This window comes from Balaenoptera borealis (genome assembly GCF_965194805.1).
Source record: "Balaenoptera borealis genome assembly, chromosome: 19".
Taxonomy (NCBI): Eukaryota; Metazoa; Chordata; class Mammalia; order Artiodactyla; family Balaenopteridae; genus Balaenoptera; species Balaenoptera borealis.
The window spans coordinates 26,008,746-26,032,237 of NC_138878.1; the positions used below are offsets into that span (position 1 = coordinate 26,008,746).

The 23,492-nt window shown below is 43.2% G+C and overlaps 1 protein-coding gene and 1 long non-coding RNA gene across 3 annotated transcripts; both read right to left on the reverse strand.

The window, feature by feature from the left end:
* Positions 1-4,009: 4,009 nt before the first annotated feature.
* Positions 4,010-23,025, reverse strand: GINS3 (GINS complex subunit 3). 2 transcript variants are annotated; one of them, XM_082369095.1, is made up of 3 exons: positions 19,424-23,025; positions 11,833-12,066; positions 4,010-11,464 (listed from the first exon to the last, which is right to left on the reverse strand). In XM_082369095.1, the coding sequence occupies exons 1-3, from the start codon at positions 19,607-19,609 to the stop codon at positions 11,234-11,236; spliced, it is 651 nt and encodes a 216-aa protein (XP_082225221.1). In that variant the 5' UTR covers positions 19,610-23,025; the 3' UTR covers positions 4,010-11,233. The 2 variants fall into 2 exon arrangements, with proteins under 2 accessions (XP_082225221.1, XP_082225222.1); XM_082369096.1 differs by lacking the exon at positions 11,833-12,066.
* Positions 17,328-19,403, reverse strand: LOC309617220. The gene is made up of 2 exons (XR_014237808.1): positions 17,860-19,403; positions 17,328-17,541 (listed from the first exon to the last, which is right to left on the reverse strand). It is a non-coding gene; the product is annotated as an uncharacterized lncRNA (long non-coding RNA).
* Positions 23,026-23,492: the final 467 nt, after the last annotated feature.

The following is a 23,492-nucleotide window of genomic DNA, read 5'->3' on the forward strand; positions in this document are numbered from 1 at the left end:
GCCTGGCTACTCCTTACACCCCCAGCCCTCTCACAGTTTCTCCATCACATTAGCCTGCGTACCTGCTTCCTGGGCCTATGCTTGATTCCCAATCTCCCCCACTAGCCAGCACTATTCTAGGGCTTACCGTGGGTGTGGCGCGGCTCTAAGCACTTTACAGACCACCCATTCAGTGCTTTCAAGACCCTACAACACTAGTACAATCATGACACCCATTTTATAGATGAGGAAAGTGAGGCGCAGAGGTACCCAACTTGCCCCCAAGCTGGGCAACTCTAAAGTGGCCAACGTGGGCTTCGAACCCAGGTGGCTTCAGCCCAGGGCCTGAGCCCTTCATTACTGAATGATCCTGCCTAAAACCACTAATAAGATAAAAACCGGCACCCTATTTACTTTTTGAAGATTGTAACTGGCTGGAGGAGCAGCCAATCAACTTCACTGGCCACACTGGTACCGGACACGCCACGCCCAAGCTTCTAATGCCTGTGGTGATTTGAGGACATGATTTGACCTGTCTTTTCCTGGATAGAACAGGCCATAGATGAAAGAGTCCTCCAACTGCTTTTTGTGGACTTTCAAATTATTGACTCCACGAGCCCATTTCCCTTATGTAATTCTCAACAGGGTCTCACTGCATAAAGGGGGCCAGCCCTAACACCTGTGGAACTGCAACTCTGGCAGCGCCCCTGGCTGCAAAACAAGAGCGGACTTAATGCCCATTTGGGTTCTATTTTCATTAAAACCCCATTAACTTGCTCTCTCAGAGCAATTAAAGTGTCCAGGCCTGAGGCTCTGCAGTGCTGTAGGAGGCGCTTTTTAAAAGTGAGCTGTTCTGTTCTGTTCTGTTCTGATCGCAGGCGGAGAACTTTCTTTTCAAAAGGACCCCCGGGGGTTGACGTCTCAGGCTCATTCCCAGCCCCAAGGTGGGTTTTCTTAACAGATAATTTGGCAACATCCTCTGCAGCTGGTTTTGAGTTAGCTGAGGTTGAAGATAATGTAATTTCCCTTCTACTTGGTGTTTTTTTCCTTTGTTTGTTTTTTTTTGTTTGTTTGTTTTTGGCCTGATTTTTGTAACTCAAAACCAGTTTAAAGTCTTCCAATGAATGTTCATTCCTTCCACATCTTGTAAAAGTCTAAGCACTGCCCCAGGGCACACGGAGGCCAAGTGCGAAGTTTCACTTGGCAGAGCTGTAGAGATGCATTTGTCTCTTTTTTTTTTAACATGCTTATTGGAGTATAATTGCTTTACAATGTTGTGTTAGTTTCTGCTGTATAACAAAATGAATCAGCTATACGTATACATATATCCCCATATCCCCTCCCTCTTGTGTCTCCCTCCCACCCTCCCTATCCCACTCCTCTAGGTGGTCACAAAGCACCGAGCTGATCTCCCTGTGCTATGAGGCTGCTTCCCACGAGCTATCTATTTTACATTTGGTCGTGTATATATGTCCATGCCACTCTCTCACTTTCTGTCTCTACTCTTGCACCTTGAAATCAGCCAAACCCACGTGAACCGGGCCCTGTCCTTCTTCCGTGCCCGGGTGGGTGCGACCCGCTGGCCGCGGTGTGCCCCCATCACAGGACTCTGCATTTTAACACTGGGGCACATTATGGAGCTGGGCAGCTTGCAATTCAACCATTCAGTACATGAAGCATCTACTGGGTACAGGCTTGGTTCTTTGTGCTCTGGGGGATGCAGTAGGTCTGGGGTGGGGCCTGAGAACCCGCATTTCTAACAAATTCACAAGTGGTGCTTATGCTGTTGGTCTGGGGACCACACTTTGAGAATCACTGCTATAAGATTTTGCTTAAATGTCACTCCCCTGGAGGCCCTCCCTTCCAGCCCCTCCACCAACCTTGGGATGGCGCTTCGGCCATAGGCTCTCAGGCAATTTGTATGGCTTCTTGCTTGTGATGGTCTGGCCCCTGCTTCCTTCCCCCACTTCACTATCTGTCACTCTCATCCTTGCCCTCCATGCTCCTGTCACCCAGGCCTGCTTTCCCTTCCTCAGAATAGGCCAAGCCACAGACCCCACTTCTGCCTGTCCCAGGACCTTGGCACTTGCTACCCTCACTGCCTGGAATGTTCTTCTCTGGGCTCTCCACCTGGCCAACTCCATATCCTAACTTAGAGTGGCCTTCTATGAACCCAGTTTAAAGAAGGTCCCCTGAGCTGTTCCCCTTCACACGCCCTTTAATTCATATCACAGATCTTGTGTTAATCAGATCTAACCCCCCTTGAGAATGTAAACTCCACAAGGGCAGGGAGGAGTGACCATTCCACTCCCCACTGTAGACCCCGTGCCCAGCGCTGGCACAGGGTAGAGCATCACTGGAGAAGTGAAGGAATGGGATAAGTTTCTGCTCTCAGTGAAATCCACTTTGGAAGAAGCCGGAAAACCTGCCAGCCTTGCCCTGTGGGCTCTTCTTTCTGCAGACCTCCCTGCCATTAGGCCAACCATCAGCCACTCGGCACTTTGTTTTGAGCGAGGGGGTGGGGTGGGGATGCAGGGAGGCAGGGGAGGTTTGGGAACAGCCAAAGTTGCAGCTTAGACACATAATCAAATCCAGAGGGCTACACTGTGTTCTGCCAATTGAGATACCAGATTAAGCAGGCCAAGGGCCCCTGGGGCAAGATGCCATGCAAAATAACTTTTCAAAAATAGCAACTTGTATCTCAGGAATGAGCATGAATTGTCAATGACATGAGCAGTGTTTTGAAACAGAAAGAGAAGTCCTATTTATATTGCAGATAACAGTTACGCGATATAGGCATAACTTGGGCCAATTTTCCCAAAGGAGATGTTTAGGAGTGATGGTGTGGTGATGCCTGGAGAAGCTGTGTTGGAAGGACCAAAGCTGAAGAGAAAGACGCCTAGTGGTGTGGTGGGAAGAGGATGCCCTTGGCTCCTGGCCGGGCTCTGCTGCTTACTGGACAGTACAGTGGAGCAGCTAAGATCCCTTCAGGATCAGCTGGATCAGGGTTCCAACCCTGGGCTCAACGCTTGTTGCTGTGTGACCTTGGGCAGTTGCTTAACCTCACTGAGCCCGTCTCTGTCTCTGGAAAATGAGGGGAAACAGTAATTTCTCTCTCAGGGTTGTAAAGAATAAACCAAAAAAAAAAAGAATAAATGAAATAACACGATAATGTGTATAAAGTGGGTATCGCAGTGCCTGGCACAGAGTAAGCACTCAATAAATAATAGATATCATTAGCTACAACACTTAAACAATTTTAATTGTGATAAAAAAATAACCTAAAACTTACCATCTTAACCACTTTTAATGTACAGTTCAACAATGTTATATATAGTCACATTGTTGTGCAACAGATCTCTAGAACTTTCTCATCTTACAAAACTGAAACTCTTACATTTAGGTTTTTAACCCATTTTGAGTTAATTTTTGTATATGGTGTTAGGTAAGGGTCCAACTTCATTCTTCTATAGTAATACTTTTATATTGAAAAATTCCTCTTACCTATTTGTGCCTATTTTCTCTTTTACTGAAAAAAAGGTAGGGACATCCCTGGTGGTCCAGTAGCTAAGGCTCCTCACTCCCAATGAAGGGGGCCAGGGTTCTATCCCTGGTCAGGGAACTAGATCCCACGTGCCACAACTAAGACCCAGTGCAGCCAAATAAATAAATAAATAAATATTTAAAGAAAAAAAAGGTAGGTTAAGAACTTTTCTAGGCTTCCCTGGTGGCGCAGTGGTTGAGAATCTGCCTGCTAATGCAGGGGACACGGCTTCGAGCCCTGGTCTGGGAAGATCCCACATGCCGTGGAGCAACTAGGCCCGTGAGCCACAACTACTGAGCCTGCGCGTCTGGAGCCTGTGCTCCGCAACAGGAGAGGCCACGACAGTGAGAGGCCCGCGCACCGCGATGAAGAGTGGCTCCCGCTTGCCGCAACTAGAGGAAGCCCTCGCACAGAAACGAAGACCCAACACAGCCCAAAAAATAAATAAATAAATAAATAATAATTAAAGTTGCTAATAATTTAAAAAAAAAAAAAGAACTTTTCTATTCATCAAAAGATACTACAAAGAAAATTAAAAGACAAGCCACAAACTGGGAGATTTTTTACAACACAGATAACTGATAAAGGATTAGTATCCAGAGTATTCCTATAGGTCAGTAAGAAAAAGACAAATGTCCTCATAGAAAAATGAGCAAGACACAAAAAGGAATTTCACAGAAGAGGAAGCATGAATGGCCAATGAACATATAATAAAATATTCAGCCTCATTAGTGCTCAGGAAAATGCAAATCTACATCACTATAAGGTGTTATTTTATGCCCATTAACTGGGCAAAAATTAAGAAATCTAATAATGAGGACTCATACCGAGCAGATGGGAGAGTAAATTGGTACATTTTGGCAGCATCTTGTGCAGTTGAGCACTCACAGACCCTACAAGCCAGCAATTTAACTTTTAGGTAAAACTTACCCAAGAGCAACTCTTAAATAAATGATTTAGATGTGAGGACGAATGTGCACAGTGACAATGTCTGTAATAGAAAAAAGGACTGGAAACGAACCAAATGTCCAGTAATAAGAGGATGCTTATAGAAATCGTGGCATGTTCCCAGAATCGAGTAACATTCAGCAGTAAAAATGAACTGCAAAAACATGGTTTAAAGTTAAAACGTAAAATTGAGTGCAAGAAGCATGTGGGTGGCAGGGTATTATTTTGACAGAGTTCAAAACCAAATCAAAATAATATTCATTAGATATATAAAACAAGGGATAATAAACATAAAACCCAGGACTGTGGTAACTCTGGGGGCGGGCGCAGCAGGAAACCATGCAAAAGGAACCAGAAGCATTGATTATATTCTAGAACTGAAGTGAGTGGAAGTTCCTGGGTATTCTTGTTATTACAACACTTCATAATCTAAAGTTATGTTACTGGCATTCTTTTACATGTACTAAATATAACCTGATAAAGAGTTATTTTACCAGCCTGTAAAACAGTTAATTCTTACGGCCCCCTTCAGCTCTAAGCTATTGGGTAGCAGCTACCAATTTAGGGAGATTTGATAAGAAACTCTCCATTCTTCTACCATCTGTTTATTTTGGGAAGAATTTGGAAGGGGCAGGCGTGGCACTTCTTTTGAGACCTCCAAAACAAATTCTGGGCACCAAACCCAGAGTAGAGGCTGGAGGTTGGTGAGAAGAGGCACAAAGAATGATCCTGTGGACGGGAGGGAGCGAGCTGGGTGAACTGTGGCTGACCGGGCTCCCAGTCCATCCTCAAACTGGGAAAACTGTTTGGCTTGCACCTTCCTACACTGTGGCCCAAATCTGACGGGGAATGAGTGGGCCATCAGGCAGACACCTACCATCCATTACACTTCTAGAAGGCAACAGGTGTGGAATCACTGAACAAAGGGGTCCCACAGAGAATATTACTAACAAGTCACCCCTACACTATTTCTCTGTCTTCGGCTTCCCTGGGTTAAAGGCCATCTTGGGGGCCTGAAGACATAAGCTCTTTCCTGAGAGATTTATTTCACAATGTGGGTCCCCAAGGGAACTTGCCACATGGTGTGGATGACATCGAAGGAGGTGGGTATGCTTGAGCCTTAATTAAGCAAGGCAATCCGTCCACCTCCGTGTAACTCAGCTAAACGCTATTCTCTCGACAGATGCGTCTACAATAAGCCAAGACATTTTTTTCCTATGGTTTCTTTGTTTTACTTGCAGCAGCAGAAAAGCCTTTTTAAAACACAATGGTCTATGGATATAACAGTCTTTCCAAATGGAGTGAGGTTTTTCAACTTTTATTGATTTCTTTTAAAAATGCCTTAAAAAGTAGAGAGCTTGATTATCCCTGCTGACTACACATGAACATGATGTATCGTGTTATATGGTGAGCTCTCCCTAAAAATCTTTAAAACGATCTAGAAATTCAGCCAGTAGAATCCTCTGAAATGTTGATCGAGGGCTGAGCTGGCTCAAAACCTGAGAAAACACTGCCTGCACTGCTCAGTGACAGGACGAGAAGCACTTTACTTAGTTGTTATCTGGTCTCCTGGATGAAGAAATGCGTGAACATAAAATGCTAAATTAGAAAATGACAGTGTCTTTTGAAAAGTTTTTTAAATGTTTTGCTCTTGAACCTAAGAGATAGCCAAGCGCCAAGGCCTCTTGTTCCCATTAAGATAAAGCCACTCTCCCGGAACGACCGTTTGTCATCTCTCCTCCAGTGACCCCGCCAACGGCGGCTTTCAACACTGGTTTCTGTCTTTCTTCAAGCACCAAAATGCCTCCTCACCACACCTGAATCTATTCATTGCCCCTGAATCTATACTTTTTAGCTCCTCATCTGCTTTCTGCATCCAAAGAAACCGTCTTCAGGGAAGAATTTTAGTTGCCAAAAGGGAGCCATGCAAATCATGTGAGAAGGCATGCAAATCATGTGAGAATCCAAGAAACTTCTCTCTCAAGGGTGATACAGGAGCAGAGAATGTCATAAAGATACAAACCTCTGGGCTTTTTTCTTTTTTTTTAATTGGCCATAGGTGGGAGATGTTTGCAAGGATTAGCTGGTTCCCTGTGCTCCCTTTACGCATTCTGAAACAGTAGCAGTTCCCAGGCACTATTTTCAGAGCTCCGCTGACATTTGGTAATAATGTTAGGGTAGAAAGCCGTGCTCATTTTAAACTCATTTAGATACAAAGAAAATTAGCTAGTATGCGCCAGAAGTGAAAGGGGAGAATATCAAGTTACTGCCATCAGACAGAGAAAGGAGAAGTTTTAAGTAAAATGAAAGAGGCCTTTTCCCATCAGATGCAAGTACTGGGGAAAAAGTGAAAATTTCAGGTGAAAAGCAAATACTCTGTCCCTTCTTAACTAGCTCACCAGCAGCTTGCTCCTGTGCAAGCCCTACTAGGCCCCTAGTTGGCCCCAGTTATGCAGCCCAATGCAACGACGCCTTTCTAATAAGCCTACCTTCTGAAATGAATATAGGGAAGAATCTAATGCTGTTTTGCTTCCCAAAATTGCTCTAAAAAATTATTGCTCCCTAAATGCAACATAGAACTTTGGATTGGATTCTGGAACAGTAAAAGGACATTGGTGAGATCTGACTAAAGCCTGTGGCTTAGTCAGTAATACTTGATAAACGTACCATGATTACATAAGACGTTAGGGAAAGCTGGGTGAAGGATATAGGGGAACTCTCTGTACTATCTTTACAACTATTCTATAAATCTGAAATTATTTCCAAATAAAAAAGTATAACGAAATGATGCCCCTTGAGTTGACTTCACTCTGATCTCTGACAGATAGGAGGCCTCTGGCTTCTGGGCGTGGCCTTCTCCCTTTAGACCAGGGGTCCCCAACCCCTGGGCAGACTGGTACCGGTCCTGTTAGGAACCGGGCTGCACAGCAGGAGGTGAGCGGCGGGCAGGTGAGCGAAGCTTCATCTGTATTTCCAGCTGCTCCCCATCACTCGCATTACCGCCTGAGACCCTACCCCCACCCTGTCCGTGGAAAAACTGTCTGCCACGAAACCGCTCGCTGGTGCCAAAAAGGTTGGGGACCGCTGCTTTAGACCACAACGCAGGCAAGAGGAGAGCACACCCAGGAAGGAGAATGCTTGTCTCGTGTCCTAGAGGAAGGCTGCTTGGAAAGCAAGCCACGTCTGACTATGTCTGATTGTACCGTGTCTCCTTTGATTAGCGAGGCAGAAAGGCAGAAGCCTGGAAAAATCAACAAAACGATCTCAAACAAAAGCACGCTAGGCCTGTCACATGTGTTAATCATTTGCTCTCGGAAGAGGGTAACTCTGTATTTTCTCAGACTTGCCCTTGATCCACTATACATTTTATTCACTACTCATTAATGACGGGAGATTTATTGTTCATTCAAAATGCCACTATCAAGAGTTAGCAAGAGAATTCCAAATTTTAGGCACTTTTCTTTAGGTTCAGTGCATTTAGTTGTCTTTTAAAAATTGTTTCTATGCGTAATCAATATTAAGATTTTCAGCTTACCTATATTAGATAAGGACTGTTGAAATTAAGGTTCTTGGAGTAATTCTTATAGTTTAAGCAACTATCCTGTATTTTGTGCCACAAGTTACTTCAAGTATACATTTTTCTCTTGAACACAAAGATACCTACTTTCAGAAATGTACGTACGGCCTCTGCAATTATTTTCTTTTGCCAAGATCAGTGTAAAATACTATATTTTCACTTAAACACCATTGTTCCAGATGGCGTAAAGATGAAAAGCTCTCCAGGAATTTCTTGAAGGATGGTGGAACAGAAAGACTCAGAGCAGGACTTGATTTCTGTATGAACTTGAGTGAGCTGCTCAATATTTCTGCATTCCAATTTCACTACATCAGACACAGTAGTCCAGAAACTTCTCAGGTCCAGTGGTGCTCAGAGATTAACAAGAAGCTCTATAAAATGTTCAGAAATCTCTTAGGCAGAAGGTGAAATTTTTGTTTAAAATAAGGAACAAATTACTTCTGCTATGGAAGCAGTAAGAAAATTCAATACCAAATCACTGGGGTAAAGATGGACTTTTTAACAAATGGTGCTGGTATGGCATAGTGGCCTTTTTCTGACAAGGGAGGGTTTTAAGCAGAGAAGTAATAAGATCTGATTTATTTTTGAACAAGACCACTGTGGCTGCTCTGGTGAGAAGAGTCTGAAGGCGGGGAAGGGTGAATGAATGCAGGGAAGGAGTTGGGAGGTGACCTCAACCATCCCGGACAGGAGTGGAGGTGGGGAAGAGGCGGGCAGGTTCTGCCAATGACTTGAAGGTTGACCCAAAAGATGTAAGAGAAAGACGGCCAAGGAGGACTCCTACGTTTCTGTCCCGAGCAGTAGGGAAGGATGTAGTTGTCAAAAACAGAGATGAGAAAGATGATAGGAGGAGACTGTGAGAATAAGATTAGGGCCTCAGTTTCAGCCATGTGGGGTCAGATGTTGAAGTGGAATGTCAAGCAGGTGGTTGGCCGCAAGTCTGGAGTTGAAGGGAGGTCTGGCTGGAGATGGAATTTGGGAGTCATCAACGTATAGATGGTGGTATTTAAAACTTGACACTGGAGGGAGTCAGAATGGCTAGAAGAGATCCGAGGACTGACCACGGAGCCATCCAAAACGCAGAGGTCAGGAGAGCGGGAGGAAATGACCTGGGAAACCAAAGCCTTGGCCCTTCCTCTCAGCAGCCCCACTTGTACCCCAGGGAAAAAGCCTGAAGACAGTGAGGTCTTTTGTATGTACTTAAGACCAGAGTTACCTGGGAACAGAGCCTTTAAGGGGAAAGAGCACACATTCCCCCTTGTTTTTAAGAGTGATTTGGTATCTGAGCCAATTTGTTGACTTATTTTGAAAAATTCACCTCTTTGAAGGGACCAAGAGACTGATTTGGGGGAAGGTTGCTGGGGAGAGGGTTAGTAACTGACAGCCTAGAAGGCAAATCTGTAATTGGAGATGGGCTTCGGAAGCTCCCTGTAATATAATTTGTTCAAAATTTAAAATGGAATAAATTCTACACGTGCGTACCCACATATTCTTGGTATGTGCCTCTGAGCCAAATTTTTTTTAATAAGAAAAAAAACGGCAGCAGCCTTAGGATTGACTTTAAAAACAAAGCTGTCTGTGAATCCAAAAGTTAAAAAATATGCTTTTCTCACTGACTATGAATCATCTCTGGACCCCTGGCTATACGTAAGTGCTGTGACAGCAATGGAAGTCCCTCTTTCCGAGGACACGGCTCATCCCTATGGAGAATGTCCCCCATATTTATGAGTATTGTGCAAACAAAAGAGCAGTTGCTAAAACATGGATTTATTGGGGCATTATTGTCAAATACGATCAAAGACAAAATTCTCTGATAGCTTTGCCTGATCATCTGTAGTACTCGAGTTACAGAAATAGTACTTGTACAGAATGTATTCATGTGCAAAGTGGATCATTTATTTAGCACCAAAATAAAATTATAAAAACATCAGCTCCATCTTAAAACAGGCATTTAAAAAATATTTCTGACACTCTAAGTTTGCATCAAGACATCTGCACAATCCGGAGACCCAAATCCCACTGTAATTTCCAGCGACAAAGGCAATTTTCACTAGTTGTGGGAAGTTGGAAGGGGAGCCATGGTGTGGAGATAACTGCCCTTCAAAAAGTCCAGTGGGTCCCAGGGATGCTGTTTCCTACTCTGCCTGAGGTTTCCTCCTTGATCTCCAGGGAAAGAGTTTTGTGGTTGCTTAAACAGAGTCTCAGTAACTGGTCAGGAATCTGTTATATAATAATATTGCAAAACTTATTGAAGAGAAAAAAACCATGACCGAGGTCTCTTGCCCACTCACATCTGCCATGCTAAGCTTCTCAAACAGGGCTCTTCATAACCAGCAACGCTGAAGCCCTGATTTCAATGTAATAAGGGCTGGTTAACACCCTTTAACAACTACTTCGCGATTCCAAACGACTCCCTGACAGCTTTCCTAGGGAGAGCATGGAATGACTGTGCGGGGGCTCTAAAGATCCAGAGGCAAAAACAAGCTCAGTTTAACCATTTCCCGCCTAGGCTGACTGTAGAGTTATGTGAAGTCCAGTTCATGAAGCCCTCCTCACAGAAGAGGAAAGCAATGTCTTCTCTTTAGTAAAAGCCTTGCCACTCACTGGGCTTTCCCTTTTCCTTCCTTATTCTTGGCGACTGTTTTTTGAAACTGGGTAACTCCCCACAGGCAGGTGGCAGGAGATATTTACAAGTAGAGCCAGCATCCTGGGGGTACTGTCCTTTGCGCAACCATGAGGAAGATGAGGCAATTAAGCTCAAGAGGACATTTTGTGAACAGGCTAGGAAGGCCCATTTGTACCCGTCCTTTGGAGCTAGTGAAACTGGATATCTAAGGCTGTCCAAACTCCCAGACACGAGGAGTCCCAGTTCCAACTCTATTGTGATATAGGTATTCATGATCCTTATTTATGAAGGACTTTGGTTTCTCCTTGGCTGTGGGTTCCTGGGCTAAGTAGGTCTGGTCTGTGGGTCAGCAGGTGGGATAGTCCTGGAAGGCTTACAGGGCCAGGGACATCCTCCAGCATGTTGTTTCCCCACCAGGTGGCAGCACTCCCGACACTGCTGCAGGGAATAAGTCACAAGATGGGACATGATTCTGGCCCTATACAAGGTCAACTAGGCTCCTATCAAGGACACACAGAGGGATAAGTCTACAGAAAGCAATTCTGTGTTCTTCTGGCCTTCAGTCTTCCATGTCAGTGAATTTTCTCTTCGTGTAGTTCTGAACCAGGTTGGAAGCTGTGATCTGAGACGCCTGCCCCTTCTCCCAACACTGAAAGTCATTCAGTCCTTTCTGCCCTGTTTGAAACAAGCCTCTCTCCATCTCATCTAGCCTGGCTACCAGCGCCGAAGTGTCTTCGTTGTAAGCATTCTGGGAGGAGTCCATGATGCGGCGGAAACGTCCAACAAACGTCTGAAGAAGCGAGAGAGAGAAATCAGATACATTTTAATCCCTGAACATTTAAATGGCACGAAAGGCAAGAATCTGGTTGAGGACTTAGAGGAGGTCTGCGTCTCCTCTGCCACCTGTAATCAAGTATCTTATTTCCAGGACTTCCTGCTGGTCCCAACTCTTAGCAAGCAAATATGAAGAGCGACAGACAAGCCATATTTACGTGTATATATAATCAGCAAACACAGTCTAATTGTAGGCCGACCCGGAATAACAAGAAACTGATTGTATAAATCATACACTCCCCGGGTAAGAGTAACATCTGGTGGCTGCCACGGCTGGCTCCTGAGACATGTGCAAAGCCATAGGTTTTCACATCAATAACTTGCCTGCAGGAGAGACTGGGAGATGTCTGTGTTCTCTGGACTGTCAAAATGCAGGAGTTGGGAGCCGAACCCGTAGAAATGTGGCCCCATTTTGTGGAGGTCCACCACGTTGGCATCTGCACTGAACACGGTCCTCCAACCCTCCTGGTAGATCTTGGGAAGTTCCACAGAAAGGATCCGGCGCTTGTTGTCAAAAAGTCCTTTTGCCAGCCACAAGGGGAGTTCAAGCTTTGAGCCCTGTATCGCACAGGATTGTAGGTTTTAGAAACAAGTAACATGGGGCTTCCCTGCTGGCGCAGTGGTTGAGAATCTGCCTGCCAATGCAGGGGACACAGGTTCGAGCTCTGGTCTGGGAAGATCCCACATGCCGCGGAGCAACTAGGCCCGTGAGCCACAATTGCTGAGCCTGCGCGTCTGGAGCCTGTGCTCCACAGCAAGAGAGGCCACGATAGTGAGAGGCCCGCGCACCGCGATGAAGAGTGGCCCCCACTTGCCGCAACTAGAGAAAGCCCTCGCACAGAAATGAAGACTCAACGCAACCAAAAATAAAAATAAATAAATTTTAAAAAACCAAAAAACAAAAAAACAAGTAACATAGTAGGAAATGTGTGTGACAAAAAGGAAATGGCCTGAGGGAATATCAATACCGCCTGTTCTCTTTAGGGGAATGACTGTCAAATACAGAAGATGTAGTTGTGACTTGAAGAAATGAACTGTGTGGGCTGAAGTTTTATGTCATGATGGAATGGAGAGAGAAAAAGGATTTATATACCAAAAACAAAGTCGAGAACAAAAATGTGGCACAAAGGGAAAGTTTTCTAACTAACATAAATAAAAACTGTCCAATTGCAGATACTTCAGAGGTATAGTAAACATTTCTACTTTCTTTGAAGATTCAACATCTATTCCACATATGCACTGACTGAGTACCTACTATGTGCCAAGCACCTCTCTGGGTGCTGGGGAATATAAAGAAAAATAGGGTCAGCCTGAGCTCAGGCTACAGCCCCTCCCCAGCCCACTACGCAGCTTTAAAGATGACAGAAAAGGTAAATGTCTCTATTTTTTAAAGCCTTAACAGAATTAGTAAATAGCTGAGGTGGCCACGATGCAAGCAGTTTCTGCAGTCCAAGCTGCAGAAACATTAAAATGAACACAGACAAGAATAGCACATGCAAGGGCCTGTTTTTACCTCAAAGGTCTGCAAAAAAGTAACATTTATACTCCTAAAAACAAGCAGTTAAAAATTTGCAGAAGCTACAAATTGAAGCAATCAGCTCTATATAAAACAGCTAGAAATTTAGCTAGCATTTCAATATCCCAATGAGAATCTGAAAAACGTTCTCCATTAAGATCATATGGACTCCACTTTTTTTAAAAAAACACTTTATCCCTGTGCCTCATTTATTTTGTAATTAAGTTTGTACCTTTCAATCTCCCCCACCTATTTCACTCCTCCTGCTCCTCCCTCCCCTCTAACAACCATCTACTGGTTTGTTCTCTGTATCTGCGAGGCTGTTTCCATTTTGTTATGTTCGTTCACTTGTTTTGTTTTTTAGACTCCACATTTAAGTAAAATCATACAGTATTTGTCTTTCTCTGAGTTTTTCTTAGAGGTTTTCTTTTTATATATACAAGACACATTAATCCATTAAATTTGAGGACACAGTACAAAAAAAAAACTTCAACTAACTCATCTGACAGTGCTGTTCTTACTCATGATGCCATTTTTTGTTGGTGTTGTTTTGTTTCCTAATAATAAAGCAGGAGACTTAGGGCTGTTGGGCTGATATATATTTGGGGGTCCCCCCTCCCCACCTCACCCACACACCACCAGGGTGAACAGGAGGAGGAGAAGGGAGGGCAGGGCCCACAGCAAAGTTTCATAATCTTGAATGCAAGAAGTTAGAGAAACATCCAAAAGAAAAAGGCAAGCGTAACTGGGTTAAGGAGGCAACAAAGGCACAAACTGTCACAGAGGAGAATTGCTGTTAAAGGTGGGGGTGGCTTTGAGGGGTGGGTGAGCAGAGCTTTTGGTAAACCTCACAGGACTGGGGAGAAAAATATTTGGTTCAAAGCTGCCCAAGCAGCCAGGACATGAGGGGTCAAGATCCAAGAAAGAAGAGAGGAAAGTAAAGTCCAATATTTGGCACTAAATATCAACAGTAATTAGGCACTGACTTTAAAATAAATAAAAAATCAAATGGAAATTCCAGAGCTGAAAAATGCAATAACTGACCTTAAGAACTCACTAGATTAAGTCAAATTTAACAGGTTTACCAGATATAACATAGACGAAGTGAGGATCATGAATTGGAAAAAAGATCAGTAGAAAATAACCAGACTAAATCATGGAGAGAAAATACAGAAAAGAGCCTAAGAGGCATATGGAATATGGTTAAAAAAAAAAAAAAAAAGTCTAACATACATGTAATTTGAATCCCAGAAGGGGAGGAGGGATAGATTGAGGCAAAAGAAATATCTGGAGATAATGGCCACGAATTTTCCAAAATTAAAAGGAATATAAAATCACAGATTCAAGGAACATTATGAATACCAAGAAGAATAAATATTAATAAGACCTCAACGAGGCACATCTTACTCAAATTGCTGAAAAACAAAGACAGACAAAAGCAGCTGTTAGTGGAGGTGAGGAATATATTGCCTTTAAAGAAGAAACAATAAGAGTTAAAGCCGACTACAAAGTGCTGACAGAAAATAACTGCTTACTGAAATTCTATATAGAGTGAAAATATCCTTTAAAAGCAAAGGTGAGGGGCTTCCCTGGTGGCGCAGTGGTTGAGAGTCTGCCTGCTGATGCAGAGGACACGGGTTCGAGCCCTGGTCTGGGAAGATCCCACATGCCGCGGAGCAACTAGGCCCGTGCGCCACAACTACTGAGCCTGCATGTCTGGAGCCTGTGCTCCGCAACAAGAGAGGCCGCGATAGTGAGAGGCCCGCGCACCGCGATGAAGAGTGGCCCCCGCTTGCCGCAGCTGGAGATAGCCCTCGCACAGAGGCGAAGACCCAACACAGCCAAAAATAAATATAAAAATAAAATAAATAAATAAAAGATTACTATATAAAAAAAAAAAAGCAAAGGTGAAATAAAGGCATTTCCAGACAGAAAGTGTGCACTAAAAAGTTAACACAGCAGCCTGAGACTGCTCTCCTTAGAAAGGCCTGCTTGTAAAGATGACCCTTGGTTGGTATCTGGGAATTTGCGTTTCAGGAGAGTTCCCACCATTCCTGGAACTGCGAAGAGTGCCTCAATGCGCCTACACTGTTTGTACAAACAATGTGGCTTATGCTGAACCCCTGCTTTCCTTCTTGGAGTCTGGAATCTTGGTATGCGCTAGGTAGAGAGTGCCTATGTAAACTGCCCCCAGTAAAAACTTGGGTACTGAGTCTCTAATGAGCTTCCCTGGTAGCCAATATTTCACACATGTTGTCACAGTTCATTATTGGAATTAAGTGTGTCCTGCATGACTCCACTGGGACCGGACTCTTGGAAACTTGTGTCTAGTTTCCTGCAAACTTCATCTCATGCACCCTTTCCCTTTGCTGATTTTGCTCTTATCCTTTTACTGTATTAAAATTTAAACATAAGCATGACTATCTGATGAGTCCTGTGGGTCCTCTTAGTGAATCATCGAACCCGGCGTTGGTCTTTAGGACCCCTTGTACAGGCAGAAATGGAGAATCTATCACTAGGAGACCCAGAGTAAAGAAATCAAGAAGGGAGAATGAAAATGACCCCAGCAAGAAATATGGAAATGTAGGAAGGAAAAAAAAAAGAGTAATAGAAAGAGTAAATAAGTGTGTAAATATAAAAATAACAATAAATGAGAATAATGTTTTATAGGATTTAAAACGAGTCAAATTAAAATACATGACAACAATAACATAAAAGAAAGGAGGGAGAAAATGGAGTTAAAATGTTCTTAGATTCTAGCATGATTGTGAAGTGGTGAAAGTAGTAATTCATATAACATTCTTGGTAGTCAAAAATGATTGTGTAATATTTAAGGTAGCCACTAAAATAACAGAAAAATAAATAATAAAAAGGAAAATGGATAACAAAAATTTGATTAATACACAAGAAGTCAAAAAAGAAAAAGGAAACTAAAACAGATGGAACACAAAGAAAATAGTAGGAAGGTAAAAATAAACACAAATAAATCAATAATTAAATAAATGTAAATACATTAAATATACCAATTAAAAAATTGTCAAACCAAACAAAAAAACCCCAACTATATGCCACTTAAAAGTCATACCGTAAATATAAATATAAAGACATATAAAGGTTGAAAATAGAAGGATGGAAAAAAGTTATGCGAACAGTAATCAAAAGAAAGACGCATTACTAGAGATAAAGAGGGACATGTGACAATAATAAAAAGGTCATTAAACCCACAAGAAGAATATAAATACTATCTAAATTAACAGAATTAAAAAGAGCAACTGACAAACCTATAATCATTGTGGGAGATACTAACATATCTATTTAGATAAATGAGAAGTAGCAAACACAAAAAAATCTGTAAGAATATAGACGATCTCAACAAAACAAATAACAAACTTGACCTAATTTACAGATATAAATTATGTATTGCAGACCATGACTTCACAATATAGAGCTTTTCAAGCATATATAGAAGGGTTAAATTGATTTTATGCTGGGGTTTAAAGCAAGCGTTAACTTTCAAAAAACTGAAATCATTCAGACTATGTTCTCTGCCACTGTGGAACTAAGCCAGAAATCAAAACCCAACAGTGTACATAGTAAAATCCCCAAATGTTTGGACCTAAGCACCAGTCTTATAAATAATCCATGAGTCAAAGAAGAATTCACAATGGAAATCAGAAAATCAAATTAAAACTTGTGAAATCTAGAGGAAATGCACAGCTAAAAATGTAAAAAGGAAAGTTGAAAAATCAATGACCTAGGTACCCATCTCAAAATGTTACTGGGTGGAAGAGAACAAAGAAAATCAAGTCTGAAGAAAGTAGAAGGAAAGAACCAGTTAAGATAAGAATTTAACGACCTAAAAATAAAAGTACAAATGAGAAAGTTGACAGAGCCATTACTTAGTTCTTTGAAAAGACTAACACAAGTGATAAACTCCTAGTAAGACTAATTAAGAAAGAGATCATAATTTCTCGATATCAAGAATAAAAATCAGGGGACTTCCCTGGTGGCACAGTGGTTAAGAATCCGCCTGCCAATGCAGGGGACAGGGGGTCGAGTCCTGGTCCGGTAAGATCCCACATGCCGTGAAGCAACTAAGCCCGTGCACCACAACTACTGAGCCTGCACACCACAACTACTGAACCCTGCGCACCTAGAGCCTGCGCTCCTCAACAAGAGAAGCCACCGCAATAAGAAGCTCATGCACTGCAATGAAGAGTAGCCTCCACTCACCACAACTAGAGAAAGCTGGCGCGCAGCAACAAAGACCCAACACAGCCAAAATAAATAAATTTATTTAAAAAAAAAAAAAGAATAAAAATCAGGACACAGCTATAATTGTAAAGATGTTTAAAAGATAGTAAAAGGATATTTGAACAACATTATAACACTATATTTGAAAATTTAGATGAAATAGTCAAATTCCTAGGGGAAAAAAACAAGGTACCAAGAGTAAAACAAGAAAAGAAAATCTGATAGTCCTGTGTCTATGAATGAAATTAAATGTCATTAAAGACCTTCCTGGGGCTTCCCTGGTGGCGCAGCGGTTAAGAATCTGCCTGCCAATGCAGGGGACACGGGTTCGAGTCCTGGTCTGGGAAGATCCCACATGCCGCGGAGCGACTAAGCCCGTGAGCCACAACTACTGAGCCTGCGCGCCTGGAGCCGGTGCTCCGCGACGGGAGAGGCCGCGACGGTAAGAGGCCCGCACACCACGATGAAGAGTGGCCCCCGCTCTCCGCAAATGGAGAAAGCCCTCGCACAGAAACGAAGACCCAACACAGCCAAAAATAAATATAAATAAATAAATAAATAAAAAAAAAAAAAAAAAAGACCTTCCTACACAAATCTCCCATGCAGAAGAATCCCAAATAATTTATGCAGACACTGTGCCCCCAAAGAAGTGGAGCACAACTCACCGCTCCGTAAGTATGGCTGCACATAGTGACTTCCTTCCAGAGAGAACAGTTTGGAAAGGTGGAAAAAAAGAGTAACTTTACAGAGAAGAATCCTGACAAACCCCACCTCGATCAAGTGATCAAGGTATCTATCAACATGATAAGTCATGCTGATGGCATGTACCCTTGATACGATGTGGTAAAAACGGCACTTTTACCTCTGTGGTCTTCCTCCTCAAAACACAGTCTAATCATAAGAAAACCATCAGACAAATCCCAAATGAGGAACATTCTCAACAAAGTACCTGGCCAGCACTCCACAAAATTCATGGTCATTAAAAACAAGGAAAGTCTGATAAACTGTCAAAGCCAAGAGGAGCCTAAGGACACATGATTACTCAATGCAATTTGGTGTCCTGGATGGGATCCTGGAACAGAAAAAGGACATTAAGTAAAAACGAAGGAAATATGAATAAAATATGGACGATACCTCTGTATATCACTGTGTAAGAGAACTAAATCCTTAACTACTATAATGGAAAGTCAATAAATAATGTCTAAATTTTTTTTTAAAATCAAGATAAATTTAAGAACATTATTTAGAAATACGGAGGTGAATTTTGAAGAAACTATGAAAAAGTAGACAGATCATGTGGAAATGGAAAGGGGCATGAGGGAAGCAAGGCAGGGCCTGCTACTTTTTGTTATAAATCTTTCGGTACCATTTGACTTTTTAAACTCTGCATATGCCTTACTTTGATAAAAATTAACTCAAAACAGACCAAACAAAAGCACCCTTCTAAACAAAACTTAGGTTAAATAGGAAATCAAAAATAACCATTACAAGCCATGTTCCTGGGACAAACTCGAATTTGAAGTCCTGCAGTCCTAGATTCGAATCCCAGCTCACCACTTACAATGAGACCCTGGCCCAAACTTTCTGGGCTTCAATTTCCTTATATGTAACAACACCTAACTATAGGGTTGTTGAAGGACTAAAGGGGTAATAGATGGAAAAGTATACTCCCCCCACCCCATCCATGCCGGCACTAAAGCCCTCAGGAAATGGTTGCTGATACCGTCTTCATTACGCAGGAATGAATCTAGCAATTTGCGGTTCCCAGACATCATCTACTCTATACAACCCAAAACTGTTGTTGTGTTCTAAGGCAAAAGTGATCAGAACCCTGGTCCTCAAGTATTCCGTAGGCGCCAATCCTTAAGCATCAACACACGTAGGGGTGAAAAGACACTGCTGAATATGGATAGTTTCAAAAATGAAATCCGTGTTGCAGGGAGCCTGACGACCCAGTATAAATTTAGTTTCCGTAGGGGTGGCGAAGGCTAGGTCGGCGGGGGACCAGCGGACAAGACTCCTTCACGCACGGCCCTGCCTCCCCATTAAACTACAGGTCCCAGAGGGCAGCGCGCCCGGCGACGCGGCGCCCCAAGCCCGCAAGGCCTTTCGGGAGTTATAGTCTTTCCGGGCCGGATCGCTTACCTGAGGGATCGCGTTGTCAGTCTCGGCCCCTCCGCTCCGGTCTAGGAAGAAAGTGCCGAGGCGCGGCATAGGGATCTCTGTGCGCACCGGGAGCTTCTCGTGGGACATCAGGATGTCGTCCAAGGAAAGAAAGTTCTCCTCAGGCCCCAGCGCACCCGACTCCACCCGGAAATAAGCCTCGGACATCGCGGCGGCTTGAGCTTCTCCGTTTCCACTCTTGTGATTCGGGAGAGTCAGGGATGTAAAAGAAAGAGGAGGCGGCTGAGGCTGGTCAGGATTGTGAGGGTTGAGGATGTCGCTGCGGCCACCAGCCTGGATTCAAACGCTTTTACCGCGCCCGGGGACGGGCCAGGCAGGAGCAGTCGATCTAGGCGGGTCTGCCTAGGCAGAAGCAATCGACAAAGTCTGCGGATTTGGTTCAGCGCTACCCAGGGGAGGGGGAGCAGTAGGTGGATCCGCCCGAAGATTTTGTGCAGCTCTGTAGCCCAGTGTGAGAGCTTTAAAAAGCAGCTGGAAATGCCTTTGAAACTGCAAGATGCATTTGCTCTGGATTGTCTTTATGTGGTCCTTTAAACGTTTATATGAAATTGAAAACACTTTGCAACACGTTTGGGGGCTTAAAAAAAGATATCATTGCGCCCTCTCTCCCAGGCTTGATCCGTTCTGACCTGTTTACTACAGTTTGTCAATCTCTGTGAATATCTGTTAATCTTGGTACTTGAAAGAAACATTCAAAACAAAACAAAACTCTCGCACTAGCTCCAGATACTTATTATGGACTATTTGTAGTATCCTGGAGGAGGTGTAGAGTGGCAGGAAGGGTGGAGCACGAGCACACATGGCTTGCAAAGGTCCTGAGTCTACTTCAGGGCCTCCCAGTTCACCTTAACATCAAGTGGCAATCTCCTTTTGTGGCTTTTATTTTAAATCCTTAAAAGAGGAAATCTGATCGGCCCCGTTCATCTCTTTGAGGCAGGCACATTGGTCATAGGTGGCCAGCCACTCTGTAGATTGGGTGCCTGTTTCAGTGCCACAGGGACAGGGAAGGGGTCATGTTACAGGTACCAGACTTGGGGGCTCAGGGGCATGGGTGGTGGCAGAGTGTTGAGAGGCACTACGGAACTTATTTCATGAAGAAGGACATTTTCTGGGGCGACTAGAGCTGTGAGCAGAGGGTTCCTAGGAAAGGAATGTGTGTTAACCATGTTTTTTATTTTGTGTATTTTATGATGCTTTGACATCTTGGGGCCTTGCAGCCCCGGGGGAACTGTTCCTCCCAGGGTGAGCTAATTCCTAGAGTAACAAACAACTTGCTTATGAACCTGCCTGCCATGTACAAAGCAACTGATCCAAAGCCCGTATCCCAATCACTTCCTTTATCTAACTCCCACATACCAAGCCAATATTTCCCCTGCCCTAAATCACCCCAGGGCCAAGAACTGGACAACTAAGAGACCAACCTTATTCAAACTATCCAATCCTAAGTCTGTTCAGACTTGCCTACTCTGCCTCACCCATTTCTTCCCACAGAAACCACAGTAAAGGTTCTGGGCCATATTCTCCCCTTGCTCCTTGTGCCTCCTGACTGACCCTGGTACTTCCCTGTGTGGCCCTGCATGGCATGATGTGCCCCCTTCCCTTGGGAACTGTGAGCAATAAAGCTTCTTTCAGTGGCACTGACCACTCTGTGTCATCACTCAGTGACCAATATAAGTTAAATCCTGTGCATCGTCAAAACCAGAAACAGTGGGGGAGTGGGCCACGTTATGGAAAGCCTTGGGTGCTATTCTAGGGAGTTAGACTATTCCATAGGAAATGGGAGAAAAAGTGTAAGGTTCTTGAGCAAGTAGTAACATATATCTGAGCTTTAAGAAGAGAATTCTGGCAGTGGGGTGAAGAAGGGAGAGATTAGATGCAGGGAAGTCGGTCTGGAAGCTGTTCTGTGGGCAGTACCTGGCAAGCAGTCGGATATAGGAAGGAAAGGACAGAGCAGGTCAGAGATGACTCAGGTTTTTAACTTGGTTGGCTAGGGGGATGGAGGTGTCACTAATTGCTGTACAGACCACAGGAATATGGGCGGTTTGAGGCAAAATACATGTTCGATTTGGCACTCATGGAGTCCAGGAGCCGCTGAACAGGCAGGTGTGCCGCCCAGTGGAGAAACCAGCCTTGAACTTTCAGTTATCTATTTTGTGGTAGTTACATGAGAGTCTTTTTCTTTATCTTTTTTTTTTTTTCCCTGCAATGCTCGACTTGCGGGATCTTAGTTCCCCGACCAGGAACTGAACCCTCACCCTCGTAGTGAAAGCACAGAGTCCTAAGCATTGGACCGCCAGGGTTATCTATTTGTGGTAGTTACATGAGAGTCCTTTTCTTTATCATATTTTAAATGTTCAGTTTGCTACACAATCCAATACAAAAATAAACATAATTCATATCCAAAACTTACGATTTCTAGGATGAATGGATGTAGGGTACTGGATATAGTTTGGGATAAAAATATAAGTTAATTTGTCTAATTGAAGGCAATGCAGGTTATTTGCTGACAAAGAGAGTAAGCTATTTTTTATGTTGAAACTGTTGAGGTGGATGCTTAATGATCTATCAGTGCCAAAGAAAGGCATTATTTTTGTACAGAGACTAGAATATTGGCTCTAAACTCAAATACCACAGTTATTTTGATACTAAGGTAACAGTCCAGTGTTTAAGATGAAATCAGAGTACCTTGGTTTTCTTATTTAACGTCCTGGCTTATCCATGAAACTATTATTCATTTCTTGTATGTTTTTTCTCTATTTAGTCTGTTTTCTCCTTGAACTAGTAAGTGAATAAGCCAGAAAAATTGAAATGAGTGAACGTTTGAGCCTATGATGCTAAACAATTACATTAATTCATTGACAAAAGGGGCACATAGTTTATCAAGTATAGATCTGTTTATAGCCTAAAGAGCCAGCAATGCTTCTTTTTTTTAAGAAAGCTTGTGTCCCTTAGTCCCCAGCCAACCAATCTACATACCAGAATTACACTGAACAGAATTTCAGTATATTTATAATATTCAGAGTATATTCAATATATTTACAATATATGGAATTTCTGTCTTCTGAAAGGTATCTGCTGGATCCCTGAAAAACAGAGTAATTTTCCCACTGTAATCATTTCAAGATTGCAGAATTGTAGAACTGTGTAGCATATACAGACTTTAGATAAAGCAAAACTACAAGCAGCATTAAATCTGTGTTTTCATGAATACCAGTGCTTTCTAAATTTCTTCCATTGAGTGGGGAGGCTGTGATGCAAGTGACAGAAATCCAAATCCAGGGGTGGGGGCAGGGGAAGACCTACTGGGGGGGCGGGGTAAGGAAAGAAACAAAGACATATATTGGACACCATCCTTCCAGTTGCTTGCTTAGCCAGAAGTTTTAGGATGTTCCTTGATCCCTCTTCCCTTACACCCTTAACTGGTCCATCAGCAAATGTTGGCTCTGCCTTCATAATATTTCCCGAATCTGACCATTGCTCATCACTCTGGTCCAGGCCACCATCATCCCTTGCCTGGATTTTTCAGTAGCTTCCTATTTAGTCTTGCTTCTGCCTATGACGTCCTTATTTATTATTTTTTAAACATCTTTATTGGAGTATAATTGCTTTACAATGGTGTGTTAGTTTCTGCTTTATAACAAGTGAATCAGTTATACATATACATATGTTCCCATATCTCTTCCCTCTTGCATCTCCCTCCCTCCCACCCTCCCTATCCCACCCCTCTAGGTGTTCACAAAGCACCGAGCTGATCTCCCTGTGCTATGCGGCTGCTTCCCACTAGCTATCTATTTTACATTTGGTAGTGTATATATGTCCATGCCACTCTCTCACCCTGTCACATCTTACCCCTCCCACTCCCCATATCCTCAAGTCCATTCTCTAGTAGGTCTGTGTCTTTATTCCCGTCTTACCCTTAGGTTCTTCATGACCTTTTTTTTTTCTTAGATTCCATATATATGTGTTAGCATACTGTATTTGTTTTTCTCTTTCTGACTTACTTCACTCTGTATGACAGACTCTAACTCCA